The sequence below is a fragment of the Myzus persicae genome, unplaced genomic scaffold (genome assembly GCF_001856785.1).
Source record: "Myzus persicae strain clone G006 unplaced genomic scaffold, MPER_G0061.0, whole genome shotgun sequence".
Lineage (NCBI taxonomy): Eukaryota > Metazoa > Arthropoda > Insecta > Hemiptera > Aphididae > Myzus > Myzus persicae.
Genome location: NW_019102598.1, coordinates 8,153 through 23,916, shown reverse-complemented (window position 1 = coordinate 23,916; position 15,764 = coordinate 8,153). Strand labels below are relative to the sequence as shown.

At 29.4% G+C, this 15,764-nt stretch overlaps 4 protein-coding genes across 6 annotated transcripts; 2 read left to right on the top strand and 2 right to left on the bottom strand.

Moving 5' to 3' along the window:
- Positions 1–14: 14 nt before the first annotated feature.
- LOC111032642 lies at positions 15–4,125 on the top strand. Of its 3 annotated transcripts, none has more exons than XM_022313044.1 (2): positions 15–179; positions 1,233–4,125. In XM_022313044.1, the coding sequence occupies exon 2, from the start codon at positions 1,237–1,239 to the stop codon at positions 2,491–2,493; it is 1,257 nt and encodes a 418-aa protein (XP_022168736.1). In that variant the 5' UTR covers positions 15–179; positions 1,233–1,236; the 3' UTR covers positions 2,494–4,125. The 3 variants fall into 3 exon arrangements, with proteins under 3 accessions (XP_022168736.1, XP_022168737.1, XP_022168735.1); XM_022313045.1 differs by lacking the exon at positions 15–179 and adding an exon at positions 205–393; XM_022313043.1 differs by lacking the exon at positions 15–179 and adding an exon at positions 206–571.
- A 1,188-nt stretch (positions 4,126–5,313) lies between these two features.
- LOC111032639 (transmembrane protein 234 homolog) lies at positions 5,314–9,259 on the bottom strand. The gene is made up of 5 exons (XM_022313038.1): positions 8,268–9,259; positions 6,058–6,197; positions 5,897–5,963; positions 5,702–5,794; positions 5,314–5,388 (listed from the first exon to the last, which is right to left on the bottom strand). Exons 1-5 carry the CDS (start codon positions 8,296–8,298, stop codon positions 5,321–5,323), a joined length of 399 nt encoding a protein of 132 aa, XP_022168730.1. The 5' UTR covers positions 8,299–9,259; the 3' UTR covers positions 5,314–5,320.
- A 146-nt stretch (positions 9,260–9,405) lies between these two features.
- LOC111032638 (NADH dehydrogenase [ubiquinone] 1 alpha subcomplex assembly factor 3) lies at positions 9,406–10,645 on the bottom strand. The gene has a single exon (XM_022313037.1). It carries the CDS (start codon positions 10,339–10,341, stop codon positions 9,538–9,540), a length of 804 nt encoding a protein of 267 aa, XP_022168729.1. The 5' UTR covers positions 10,342–10,645; the 3' UTR covers positions 9,406–9,537.
- A 179-nt stretch (positions 10,646–10,824) lies between these two features.
- Positions 10,825–14,013, top strand: LOC111032637 (protein LTV1 homolog). Its single transcript, XM_022313035.1, has 10 exons — positions 10,825–11,035; positions 11,543–11,686; positions 11,752–11,886; positions 11,975–12,068; positions 12,132–12,246; positions 12,309–12,498; positions 12,560–12,685; positions 12,749–12,925; positions 13,588–13,800; positions 13,877–14,013. The coding sequence occupies exons 1-10, from the start codon at positions 11,033–11,035 to the stop codon at positions 13,985–13,987; spliced, it is 1,308 nt and encodes a 435-aa protein (XP_022168727.1). The 5' UTR covers positions 10,825–11,032; the 3' UTR covers positions 13,988–14,013.
- The last annotated feature ends 1,751 nt before the right edge of the window (positions 14,014–15,764 follow it).

Sequence of the window (15,764 nt, the reverse complement as noted above, 5' to 3'; positions counted from 1 at the left end):
CTTCAAAAATAGAAATACATTCGGAAATTTTGACAGCAATACCGGTTGACGAAGGTAACTGTTTGTGGAAATATTTTGGTTTTTATTCATGTGCAAAACGTAATTTCCTCAAAAAGTATTCTTTGCGATGTTGCCAAATTTAAACATACGATTGATCCACAACTGAACAACATTGTAAAGTAGGTACTTTGTTTGATATCATTTTTAGACATTTTGTGTTCGCTTTGTATATTTCTTGGTACTATTATTTTATTTTATTTTTAGATACTATTATAGTACCTAGTACCTACTATTTAGTATTTAGTAATTTATTAATTTATATTATGTGTGCAATAAATTATTTATGCCTTCCGTGTGTCAGTTCGAAACAATTGGGTACTTACTTGTTTAGTGGTTAGTGTCAGATGCGCCCAACGCGCGCAGTTTGGCCCTCGGAAATTGTCTTGAACCATTTAACTGCTTTTAAATTTTAGTTTTAAATTATAATATAAGACTACCTATAATTATTTTAACTCAATTTGAATGATTCGACGGCAATAGTGTACTTAATAAAATATTAAACCAAAAACGAGTGAGTATTTGGCTAGTCTCGATAATTTAAATGCCGGATAAAATGCTCGGCATACCTGCACAAATAATATAATGTAGGCATTTACTATAATAGCAGTTTTAGTTTAAAATTATGAATTCAAGTTTATCTCAATGCTGAAATGTAAATTAAATATACATATATATATATATATATATATATACACATAGTGTTACGGAAATGGAAATATTAATCGTCAAATAACTTTGTATTTTGTTGATATGTCTTGTTGTGGTTGAGTAAACTTAATTTTTTTTTCTTATCTTTAAATTAATTATTTTAAGAACATCATGTTAAATTAAAGTGTACATGTTTTCAATTGATATTTTATTTCTGCATCAATATACGTATAGCTATATATATATGTTTTTTTTTTGCATGCATGCATGCATCTAATTATAAAAATAAGTACATTTTTCTTTGTTTTAATCATGATTATTATTTATCTAATCAATATTATGCATGTCGGTATGTATGATTAGAATAATTATAGACCCAATCATTTGTTTAAACCATTCAAACTAAATGTGTTAGATACCTAAATATTTCATAAAAAAAATTATTTTTTTCGCGTCAGTTTGTACCTAACTAATACACCAATTTCTCTAATGAAATCATCCTAAACTATTTTATAATTGTTTAGAAATATGGCTGAGCTGGAAAGTGAAGATAGTTCAGATGGTACATTAGTTATTGATGAACCAAATTATGATAATCAAACAATTGAAATATTAGATAATTCAGATTCAGACGTGGAAATTGTTGAACTAGATGATGATATAGTAGATAACTCGGATGTGGAAATTGTTGAATTAGATAATGATATAGAAGAAAATTCAGATGTGGAAATTGTTGAATTAAACAATCATATAAATAATACTACTTCTACTTCATTGAATCCTTCAGGTTTATCCACAAAAGTCAGTTTAACGTGTAAACTATGCTCTCGAATATTTACCACTAACAATGATTTACTCAATCACATCAGAAAGTTTAAAGGAAGGATAGGAGGTTGTACCAATAAACCAAATAATACTATAGAAAAAAGAAAAACAGCTGAAACCCTCGAATCTGAGCACTCAGTTGTTAAAAAGAAACGCGGCAGGCCACCAAAAAAGAATGATGTTGTACCACCTCAATTTTCTGTAAATGTTCTTAAACCTGTTCCTAAAACTATTCCCCTACGTCGCCCTTCAATACCAGAATTATTACCAATAATGTTCAAATCGGTACCCAGACCTACTATTGCAACAAATAATATTTTACCATCTCTGCGACAAATATTAGTTGATGAAATTGAACCAGAATATCCATGTACAATGTGTAGTGAAACATTTCGTCATAATATTGGCCTTATATGTCATTTGAATTCTGAACACAATAATGAAACAACTAATAAAGAAGACCCAAATAAAGAGAAAAAATCACAAACTAAATTGGGTGTAAAAAGGCAAATTGTGAAAAAAAATCTTGTTAATGAAATCAAGCAGATAGAAAATTACGAGCACATATCAAATACCATTGATTTAACACTACTGCCAGATTTTAAAAAGGACAGCTTGATGAATAGAATGAAATCCTACGTCTATAGTCCAAACAAAGACCAAGCAATTTGTCTTCTATGCAATATAGATTTCAAGAATACCAAAAAAGCATTAGCTCATGTTGAAGATAAGCATATAATGGATAAGATAGAATGTGGGTATTGTAACATGAAGTTTGTATATGAATTAAAACTAAGAAGTCATATGGCAAAAAGACATAAAATAATTGGTGTTTATAAATGTGATAAATGTTCTAAGATGATAAATAAAGAAGAATGTGATTCACATTCAGAAGAATGTAAAGGAAAAGTGAACCCAATAATAATCAAAAGAGAAGCAGATAAATCTAACAGTTTATAAATTTAAATTATTTAGTGGTAAGTAACATGTTAATCTAATGCTAAAGTAAAGACATAATAAAAAGTAATTAATTAAAATAAACAGTCATAATAAAAAGTAATCATTTAAAAGCATATAATGCCATACAATATTTTACTGTAAGATAGTTGTATATTTGATTAACTTTTCAATCAGCATATCCAAGTGCCTTAATAATAATAAAAATACAATTGTCTAACTCAAGTTAAATTAATTGAAACGTTTTTTTATAATGTACTTGGATCAACATAATATTCATTGTATCTATACTTTGTCACAAAAGAGAATAATTACTTATTGTGCATTGGAAATGATGCAACTGGTGCGTCAAGAACCATGTGATCACGCTACGCTGGGAAGTTGGTGGGAGAAGCGCAGCACTGACGTAATTTGGTCGGCCGATTATTTTCTTTTGAGACAGAGTATAGTATCTACATAGATATTTACTTCATATTTAACTCTATACCATTACTTACTCAGTATGACAGTATGTCTAGATAACTGAAATTTTTCTGGTATTACTACTCAGTTTAAATATAAATTATGAAATATTTACATAACTTTGTAAGTAGATGCATAAAAAACTACAAAAACTAAATAAAGAACAAAAAGCTCACACATATTTGGTTGTATGTAGTAGAGTATGATTGATATAAAATATTTTAACTGAAACTTTTATATGTTTTAATTAGGTACTTAAGATATTGAGTTTTTAGTTTTATATTTAGAATGTTGTTTTTGTGATAGCCTTATGGGAAAACAGTTAATATGGTAGTCCATTTTGTAACTAAACTAAATTAAACAATAATTAAGAAAACCATTCTTTGTTACAACTTGTTGTCATATTTTATACAAACTAAATAATTTGTATGTGTTGGTAATTATAGTATTATGAATCTAGCTAAAGAATTTATGTAATCTAATTCTATTAGATCTTATGGGTAACATTACTTTTAGTGCTCAAATTTTAGATATTATATTATTTTATTATCAATAGATAGGTAACTCAAAATCTTAAACATTGGAAACAAAACATTGTTATTTGAATACATTTATGAATAACATTGATAACAATGTTTTACGTATAGTCAAATGATACACAATATTTTTTAAATCAAGAAAATAATTTAGTTTTAAATTTTTAAATTTAAAAAATTAATTATTGTATGAAAATGGGAATCTAATGTAAACTCTTTTTTAATAATTTTACCTCACAAAAATATAATATTACACCATAACCTTTAGTTCAAAGATACCATTGTGTATTATTTGAGTTTTTATTAATGTTCTACACTTCTACTAATATATTATGTTCCTAATGCATTTATTTATTTTTCATACACATTTATGTGATTTGAGTTTTATTAAAAATAAGTAGAAGTTAAGAAGCAAAATTATCAGTTAAACCAGTTTCCACAATATTTTAAGGCTTAGTAATTTTATTTAAATAATGAGAATTTGTAATTTGTATGGAATAGAGCACACTTAGAAACTATTTAATTTCCTTAGTGTTCATCAAAATAATCTTAAAATCTATTGTTTATCAAGTGAGACATTTATTTTTAATAAGTTGTTTTTCTAATATTTATTATGAAATGTATGTGTACCTATATAAATTAAGTACTTCTACTTCAAACATTTTTTAATTTCAATAATAATAAAAATACTGGCTCAATGTTTAAAATGTTATTGATAATGATAATATTATATATATTTATATTGAACGCTGTGCTGTGTTAAGTTATAATGCTGCCAGTCATCAAGGCAACAGAAATATTTTTGAAATTAAGTTATTATAGAAGTAGGCAGTTGTTTTCACAGTTGTAGCACTACAAAGCTGCTATTCTCAACTAATATTTGCTTATTTACATTTAAACCCAAAATTCCATTAAAGAAAATTACCGATGACGTGGTATTAATTTAATTATATTATACTATATTAATTTTCTAAAAGTAATTGTTTTCCAGGTTAAACAAATATTAATAATATACAAATAACCACCACCCTCCCCCCCCCCCAAAAAAAAAAAAGAAATTTTATTATGTAAATTAATGATATATATTACCAACCATTTTAAATTTGAGCAGAACTTGTCATTTATATTTTTTGGTTAGCAAATTAATCGATTAATGTTTTTAATATTTTGATGTAATTTTTTAAAGTCTAGAAAAATGTATTTTGATAATTAAATTGCACAAGACAATATTTGTTTTCCATTAACTCAATTGAGAAGTTTTCTTTGATATAATGAAGTTTTATTTATTTTTAAGTTATGTATATTCACTAAAGTAGGTAACTCAACAAAAATTAAAAATTGAAATTAAACACATTTTAGGTACGCATGTATTTGTAGATTTAACTTTTTAGTCATTATGTAACAATGAAGTAATAACAGTTGATAAATTCAAAATTAATACTTCAACAAAAAGACTAGTACCAATGAATGTATTTATTTTATTTTTATTTTTATTTAGTCAAATTATTTAGACTGATATAATAGTTATTTAAATGCTTTTTATTTATTGTATAATTTATTACTTATTGTGTATTGAAATGGTTTTGTTTCGTTAAAGCTTACACATATAATAATATAATTTATATTTACTCCTATATTTAATGTTGTACACCTAGTCACATTTATTTGTTTTATTTTTTATTTTTTAAAAATATATTTATTTATTGTACCTATATTATTTGTTTGAATAAAAAAGAATTGTAAACACAAAATGTAATGTGCCCATGTGTACCAACTACCAAGTTTGCCGATGCTTAAAAAAAAATAGATCACAATAAATAACAAATTGTTGTTCATAATTTCTTATCTATAATTAAACAAAAAATACCAAATAGTAGAAATAGTATTCCAACCATTGTTCCTGAAAATAAAATCTTTATTACTATAAGGGACAAAAAATACAAATTTTAAATGTTTAACAGTTCATCACAAATATTTAATTAATTAATCATAAACCAATATTACTTTGGTATTTAAAACTTTTTTTCCAAATACCCAATTAATGTTTATGAAATTGATGTATTTATATACATTTTAAAAGTTGATAAATCAATTAAAATTGTTTTAGTTTAACATTGTAGAGCACTTAACATAATTAATAGAATGAGTGTATGCCACAATATTATGTGATGTTGTTTGAAAGATTTTAAAATTTAAAGTGTTAATGAACTTACGCAATTTCGGCTTTTCTTCTCCAATCAAAGTGCCTACAATTGATGTACTCACTAATGAAACTCCATTTGCAATAGGAACAGCCAACGATATGTCTAAAAGAAGTTTATAGGTATTTTATTTTTAAGTTGCACATTGTACTAACTAAATAGTATGAATGTATGATAATATGTCAAGAAGTAATCTGTTCTTTTTACCTGAATATTTTAGAGTGAAATAGAACAATAGAGAACCACATTGGTTGATAAGAAATGGTATCAAATACTAAAATAGAACATGATTAAATTTCCTCAAATTTGTATTATGTAGGAACTTTATTAATAAATGTATTATATAATGATACATATAGAGTACTCACATGCCAATTGGTTATATGATCAGTGACCTCAGAAATTAAATTAAATGTCTTATTTCTTTTCACTTTATTAGTTGCAGCTTTCAGAAATGGATTTGTGCTGCCCCATAAAACTCCGACAATAAATAGTTGTAATATTGTGTCTATAACAAATTGTATTTTATGTACTTTAATACATAGTATTGTTTTAGTGTGATGAAAGTAAAAAAAGAACACATTTTCACCAATAAATAATAGGTACTAATATAATAAACTAGATAAACAAGAAGATATTCCTATCAGTACTTCAGTTGGCACCCAATCACTTAATTTTAAAATAACATTATATCATTGCATTTGGTTTTCAGAAAACAATTCTGAGCACGGCGCCCGAATTTATTGTAAATGGTATACTTACCTAGAACGTTCTTTAAGTTTTCTAATGTTCATAAAAAAAATACGGGGAAGTCGCAGTAGTCGCACAACTATAAAGTACCTAGAGGTGCATTTAGATTTTCGATATTTTTAGGTAGCACATATGAGTAAACAAACAGTAGCGCGGCTCGAAACACGTTCGCCTCTGAGTTTATCAGAAAGTGATGGCCGATAGGTGATAATTTAATATTAACTATGGTATTTTAGTAATAACTCCTACAGGTGGTAACAAATATAACAGCGAATGATCTTTCATCGGGTTATTGGTACTACACGGTGGATGAAATATTACACTAGCCTTTGAACATTTTTACCACACCACTGTATATACAACCCTTGTCAATATCTAATTATTTGAGTTTATTTTCTACTTATTTGGCAATTGTCAACTATAATTTATGTCTCAACGCCAAATAAACTTCCTGATCTACTGTCATCCCATTGGGCATAGACCAATTAGTCTTTTACCGTTCTTTGTTTAAATACTTGAAAGGTTAATTCTCAAACGTATATTACCCATCATTATAGAAAAACCGTGCTTTCGTACTTCTCATTTGACTTTAGGTGTTCAAGTTCACAAGATAGTATAAGATGTAAGTGTCATATTCCCTGGAAAAAAATTTTGTGTACGTGTGTATTTTTGGACACCTCTTATTATGCTTTTGATCGTGTTTGACACAACGACCTTCCGTATGAGTTTAAAAGATGTTTTTCTCCTGCTTATTAGTTATTACCTTATCTTATCTCACAGAATGTAATTTTCAAATTCGCTATGGAGCTGTACACTCTTGCATATCAATAAGTTATAACCGCCAATGTTTCTTAAGTCGAAATATTATCCTTAAAGGTCCCCACACTGATGTTATCTTAATGACTTATTGTACAGACTATGTGTATAGATTGTCTTTTTCTAAATAAAAAAAAAAAAAAAAGGTCCCCACACAAGACGTGGTGGCGGTGGCGGTAAAATGAGTCCGGGCACAATTTACCGCCACCGCTGCAGTGTGTGAGGACCTTTATTCTATACAACATTAACGTTTCTGACCAACCAACCAATCTTATAATAAATCAGTAGCTGCATACTCTGAATACAAAGCGATAACTTCCATCAACAATGATCTCACTGCCTCAAATAATCTGAAAAATTATCTTATTCAATTTGAATTTGTTTTACCGAATGGCATTTTAAAGAAGATGACGCCACTCCCGCATGTGTTGTCTCCGTCTTAGAAATGTACAACATAGCAAAAACTATTAAGTTTTAACCAAAACAAATCCATTCATACACCTTCACTCTCAGGCTGGCACCGCATCCTAAACCTAATGTTTCTGTATAGTATATATAGTACCTACTCCATTCCCTACTCTCTTACTATTAAATATATAGGTCTAACACTTTATCAAAGACTACCGCTATATAACTGTTAATATTATAGTCAACATGCAGACATACTGTTGTGGAAATGTATTTTCCTCGATGAATGCAAATTGCGATCACATAAAAACGAGACTGATGAAGCTATTTCATAGTTTTCATTAGCACTTACAAAATGCACTGATATAAATAAATAATTAGTTCATAACTCATAATTATCCAGGTATTAAATACTATCCAATGATATACAGCAACGAAAATCATGCTAAAAATGTGTTATATTATAATATGAAATGGTGTAATACTGCAATTCATTAGTTCACTCGACAAATCTCACCACCTCATAACTTACAGATCAGTTGAAAAAAAAAGATTTGAATGATTATAGGTACCTACGATTGATAAGAACATATTATATAGGTACCTTTTGACACATTGTATATTTGTACTACCATGATAAAATGTTCGGTACTGCTATGGACTGGAGTCCCGCTTTCTTAATAATGTAATTTACATAACATTCATACAACTATTAACTTTGGCTTTCAGAGGTGGAAGCGGTATGTTACGTAAAAAACTCTTATAGGCTGTAGTAAGTACTCATTTTTTGTAATATCAACATCCCAGATGTCAGGAGTAAATATCTCACGAATTATAACAACTGAATAAACATTAGGCATAATATATAGGTGATAAAGTAATAACGCGTGGGTTCGGGCACGACAGTGAGAGATAGAAACACAATATTATACAGAATCGAATATTATAAAAATGCTTAGAAAATTAAGCAGCAGATATCGGAGAATACATACATACATATTAATATAATAATATATTTCAACGGAAATGCAGCCGCCAGCCACACAGGATGCGCACTCGTTTCAACTTTCAAGCCGTGGACAGCATTTCCGAGAAGATTACAGACGCACGCAGGAGAAGTAGAGGGTAGGCCTATAAAGAAGAGCCCCAAACAGCCCTTATTCAGATGTGATTTGACCAATCGAATTTGAGCACCTTCGCGCCAGTCAGCCTTTTGATTTATTATTTTGACTTAGAAAATATTCTAGTTAAACCGACTTTTTTTCTAAACACTTAAAATAATTCTATGAGATAAATATTTTAATTCAGAGTAGGTAATAGTTTACCAGTGAAATTTAAAGTGCTTAATTGAAAATAATACAACAAATTATAACACATTCGACGGTTTTCAAACTCATTACAAAAAGTACACTTCATTCTCTTCCTCTCAACGACACCTGAAGTCGTCAGACCACTACTGTACCTAGCATATGGTGTCTTTTTGAAAAATATATTTAAAATCTATACTATTGCATTATGCATATTAAGCAGGCGTGATGTCAAAAATTAAGTATAATGTTGAGTGGTGTCTTCACACTTCAATACCCTGATGCCTCGATCATATTGTAGAGTTAATGATCTTACCACCCCGATCATCGGGGCCCGATGCATAAAAGTAGTACCTATGACGTGTAGGAACTTAACATAAAAGAAAAATAAAAACATCGCATTGTTTCGAAGTTTGCCGATCTATACATACATAGTTGCAGAATGGCAAACAAATAAATTATGTATATTTTTACAAGAACAATAACGTTGGAAATTACAGGTAAATGGGGCAATTAACAACGGTCGACTACAACAAAGGCGGCATAGTACAACGCGGTCGTTGCAGATCACCGGATCTTCTTTTCCGGGTCCTCGGCCGGCTTCCGGTCCCCGGCCAATTTCGCCCGCATCTCGTTGTCAGCAGCGTTCTGCGCGCCCACCACTTCGGCGAACTCCCGGTAGTTTGAGTTAATCAGCTCGGTACGCTCATCCGCGTCCACCCACACGTCGGTGACCGGTACGCTCGAGCCGTACAGTTGGACGTGGCGCGCGTTGGCCGTGGTCGCGTCGTCGTCCATTGCCGGTATGAACCGAGGTGGTATAAACAAGCCGGCCGCGTGCCGGCCCTCGCTGATGATGAAATTGTACGTGGCCAGGGCCGCGTCCACGGGCAGCACCTCGACGGTGCACCCGTACTGCCGGGCTGCGGCCCACACCACCCTGTCCAACTGTCGCCGGTCAAGCTGCAGCTTGCGGTGATTATCGTCGCGACGGTTCCGCTGCGGCCCGTCGCCCAGGCCCAGCACGATGACGGAGGGAGCGGGTTCCAGGTGGAACAGCATCGACAGCGAGTCGACACCCACGTCCCGATCGTCTTCCACGCGCCAGGCCATTATCGAGTTGGCGAAGCACACGACCGGCCCGAGCACCACGAATCCGTTGTTCAACCGGAAACCGTACTGGCTGTAAGCGGAAACCATGATGCCTTCCCGGATATTGTTGTTATTCAACATGGACACGTACGTCTTGCCGTCGTTCTCGTACGCGCCGACGGACCGGCGAGGCTGCTGTTGCGGCAGTGGAGCGAGACCAGGACCCAAGATTCGTGAACGCGACAGCAGCAGCTTCCGGGCTACGTTTCTCAACGACATGGCGGTCGATCGATCGCGAAACGATAGGAGAGAGGAAATAAAAAAACGCTAAGAATTATAGACAAGCAATGACCGTACCTTCCATCGCTCGGTAACGATTATTCACCCTCCGGTTGGAATGAGGGGTTTCACTGTCGTAGGGCCCGCTCCGTGGAATATTTTCCTTGTATCTGCGACGAAGACAGTCTCTGCAGTCTGGTATCAATTCCTGTAAATGATATTTGCTGGTATTCAGTTCTTAGTAGTCTCATTAAAACTTTGAAAAAGTTATCTTTTTCGAATTTTAAATTGTGATTTTTCTCCTTATCAGTCACTGCTCACTGATAAATAGTACTTATCGCCTCACTACTGATACCACAGAACAATACCAGCTACGATGACCACGACTACGGTCTTAGAAGATCTCCTAAAACCGTGGTAATCACATAAATCTTATCATTTTTTGAACTTGTGCTTATCACTGCAGCTCACGTCCTGCTCACGGTTGTTGATACTAAAAAGAATAATCTTCAATTTAATAAAGGATAAACCACCAACTACAATATTTATACATCGTGGCTTGTGAGTTTATAATTTACATTGTTTTGCAAATAATTTGTAAATACTAAATTGTGAACACGCGCGGTACACCATTACACCAAACATTTTAGTATCTTAAATCCTCTACGAAAGTGGTAACTAGAACATCAAAATGGTAAGTTAATTTGCATTTCTAGCTTTAATACTTACCTAACTATTAGTCGTTTATTTTTACTAGAAATTAGTTAGCTCAGAATTGAATTATGATTTATTTTATGTGATAATGATTTATCAATATTAATACACTGTGTTAAAATTGAAATATTATTATTAATATCCCATTAAATTAGCTAAGTTGTTAATTTTGACAAAAAATGTGTTAAAAATTGAAGAAAAAAAATAGTGGACTTTTAGGCAGGTGAAACAATTTAAATCTGTTTTATTAAATTAACCATAATTTAAGTATGTTTTACTAAATATAGGTATTTGAATAAATTAAGGTTAATCAATAAATAATAATGTAACAATATATTTTTAGGTAATTTAAGTCTTTTATTTAGTAAAATATTTTTAAATCCAGAAAAAATAAAAATCATTTATGTATTTGTTATGACCTAAGAATGTATAAGAATACAAATAAAATTGAATAATTAGTTATATTTTACTATTTAAATTTTAATAGCCAAAGAACAAAAGAAAATTTATTGAAAAGAAAAATTCTGTAACTTTCCACGTGGTACACAGAAGTCAGCATGATCCGCTTGTTACTGATGAAACAGCACCTCAAAATGTTTTGGTGCCTCAACAACCTACTCAATCAAAAGGAGTAAGCTTCTTTATTAATAATCTGTTTTTTTTCAGTTTTATAAGATATAATGCTTTATTTTTTAGAAAAAAAGCAAAGATGAAGAAGCTAAATATGGGATATATTTTGATGATGATTATGATTATTTACAACATCTAAAAGAATGCCGATCCAATGATTTTATATTATTGCCTGCTCCTGCCAACCATAATAATGAGAAGGTACAAACAATATTTTTTAATAGGTATTTTATTCTATATTAAAAACATAATGTATGAACTTGACATTTTTTTTCATTGTATAATAAAGAAAGAAAAACCTAAAGTTATGTTGCCCTCTTCAGTGTTTGAGTCTGAAGTTGAAGAAAAAGTGGGCTTGTTAAATAAAGCCGCTCCTCAATCTGGTAATATTTTGAATAAATCATAAATATTAATAGGTTAATTATATAATACATTTAATGGTATAGGTTTGCGTTTGGATTTGGACCCAGACATTGTAGCTGCAATGGACGATGACTTTAATTTTGAAGATCCAGATAATGAATTGGAAGATGATTTTGTGGTCATGGCAAATCAACCTGGGTAAGTTATCGTAATAGTATATTTAGATTAAACACATGTATTCTATGATTATTGAACTTCAGATCAGATGACGATATCGATGAACTAGAAGACATAAATGAAGAAAGTGATCATTATGACAGTGAGGCATACGATGATATTGGTAGCTTAAACAATGAAGATACCAAATCACGTTTCACAGATTACTCAATGTCCAGTTCTATTATAAGGCGAAATGAAAATTTAAAATTAATAGATGATCAATTTGAACAAGTATTGACACTTTTTAATAAGACAATAACTAAAATTGAAAATGAATGTGTTTTGTCATTAGATGTTTGCTGCATATGATGATGCAGATATTGGAGCATTAGAAACTGAAGAAATTGAAGGTACATTGACAATGGATTCTGATATGTTGAAAAAAGCTGCTGAAGAATTTGAATTAAATATGAAAAGGGTAAAATGATACAAAATTTCTGGTAAAAGTAAATTTTAGTTTTTAAATTCTTGTGTATTTTAGGATGAAATACCTACTGATAGAACAGCTGCTTTAATTTTTGACAGCGATTCTGATCAAGAAGAACCTACTTATAAACTACCAGTTGATAACCAAGATGTAAAAAAATGGGATTGTGAAAGCATAATTTCTACATATTCTAATATTTACAACCGTCCTGCTCTTATCAAGGACCAACCGGTATGTTGAACGCTTAAGTCTTAACAAATATTTATTATAATTATTTAGTACAGTAGAGTCTCGCTTATCTGAAGTAGATGGGACCGTACTATATCTAGATTAAACAGAATTACCTTTTTTTAAACTTACTAATAAATATAAGCAAAAAACACCTTATATATTGATACAAATTCAAAATTTATTGATTTACAATTTTACATTACACATTTTCATTATTATTATTATGGTATATGTATTACATATGCATATATAAATGTATGTATCAATACAAATTTAAAGGAAATAAGAATGAACTCACTTAAAAACTCTGTGATATATTTTTATTTTTTGTAATTTTATGTTGTTTTTATAATAATCTGAGAAAAAAATAAACGTGTACACAATCACCATTGAACAAAATAATATCACAATCACCACTGTACAAAATAATATCACAATATGTAATCGAAACGATAATATCTAAATCTGGGTATTCCGAGTTTATACATTATACATGAGTATTAAAGTACGAAATATAGATTGTCTGGATTAGCGAAACTACTGTATTACATTTGTGTTACATTTACACATACATTGAAATGTAATATTTATCATTGTGTAATAGTTAAAACTTTACAAAATAAATATATATTTATAATTCAATTTCAATAAATATAATTTAGATTCAGAAAATACGAATAAATCCTAGAACCGGTGTTCCAATATTACAACAGAGGCTTACAGCTCATGCATTGAAAACCTTGGACAATAAAGATGCACCAAAATCTGATTCTAGATCAGTAATATCAGCTCTATCTATGTTATCAATAAGGCCAAAAGATGAGACGCCTGAAGAAAAACTGAAAAGGAAAAAAGCACTCAGGGAATTTAGACAGGTGTGACTCTTTATTAAGTTTAAAAATAATAAATATTTAAATATACATATATGTTATCTGGTTATTTTGTTTTTAGGAAAGAAGAGTAGAAAGGAAGGCAAATACTTTAGCATTTAAAGAACAGAAGAAAAAGATGGAAAAAGAATTAATCAACAAAAATGTTAACAAAACTGTACGTGTAATATAAAAACTAAAAATAATATTTTTAAAAGTGTCTTATCTACTAATGTATGTATAAAATAAAAAGTTGTAAATCCTTAATTAGTGATTTATTAATTAATTGAAAAATACCAAGATTAGCGTTGGCGATGTTCAGATATTTTCAAACAAAATATTTTAATTTGTGATGTTTCACATACTCTTACCTTACTCGAAAATTAAAATATCAAAACTCTGTCAATGCTTAAACACTTATAATGTTCTTACCTAAATGTTTGATAAATCAAAAACTTCAATTTTTTTCTTTAATTCTTCTCTCGCAATTTTGTTTTCTTGATATTTTTCTATTTTGCACCCTACTCGTTCTCTTTTTGGCTATTTGTAGGTAAAATAAAACACAAAACTAGTAACTTAAATATGAATTACTAAAACGTAACTAATATTATGATTATTACGCCACGGATGTACAATGTTAATAGCAATGTTAATAGCTAAGCCTAAATCATACGTTATGCGCTGCTGTGTGTGCAACAGACAAGAGACAACAGTCAACATTGAAAATTCAAAATTGTAAATTTGCACTAGTAAATAAGTGATGTTTATTTACAGAATTCAATCAAACTACTCTAACGCAATTTATTTTTACAAAAAATATTAATATCATTGATAACGAGTTATAATTGAATACTAGTATTTATTATCAATAACACCTATACATAATATATCTTAGGGTAATAAACTTATAATAGTCATCATAATTCACAGTCAGTCACAGATAATATTGATATTGATAGTTATATATTATTGAAGGTATATATAATAAACAATTTGATATTAATTTTCGATATTACAGCATAAAAAGTTAATATCTAAAAAAGAAACACCGAATTATTCTTTTTATTATTAATTTTATGACGGCCCCTAAATTCTTAATACTTAGGACGCCCTAGGGAACTTGCCCCATTTCCCCCTCCCTTGGGACGGCTATTAAAGATAGAGACAAAAAATGCCTATGTAGCAACATCTTAAATAATTTGGAAATGTAATAATAGCTTTTAAAGTGATATTAATATATTATTAATACTTCGTAATGACATTCTTTAAAGTTTAAATTTCTTTTTTTGTCTTTTTTTGTTAATATTAATAATAGTATTTATAAACATGTATTGTTTTATTGATAAAAACATTTAAGTAAATTCAAATAACTGTATCCTAATTAATGAAATATTTATTTTATTAATTAGAAAAATAAATTTAGTACAGGAATATAAAAATGTAAATAAGAAGTTTTTAAATATGAAATATATAAAAATATTTTAACATTTTAACAACGCAATTTTGTTTATTTATTTTAAAACTAAAATATAAATTACATATTTATAGTACATAATAACTATTTTAAAATCATATATTTATTATTTTATCAATAAGAAAATTAAGCAAATCAAATAGCTATATCCTAATTGATGTAATATCATATATAATGATATATTTTAATAAACTATTGTCAGTAATAAAAATAAAAATGTATTTTAGTATAGGTAAAAGAATATAGATAAGTAAGTTTGAAATAAAAGTTGATTTAAATATAAGCTCTAATTACAATTCAAAATTTTAAAATGTTAATAAAGTAAAGAAATATAAATATTATAGTTGTCCCAATAAACAACTTTAAAAATGTTTATTAATTATTTATTGAAACATTAAGCACCTTATATTTTCTGTATTCTTAGTTTTTCACATAAGGATAATTCATATTGAGATTTCATTCTTTTAATTCCATTTTCATTTTCATAAGAATTTAA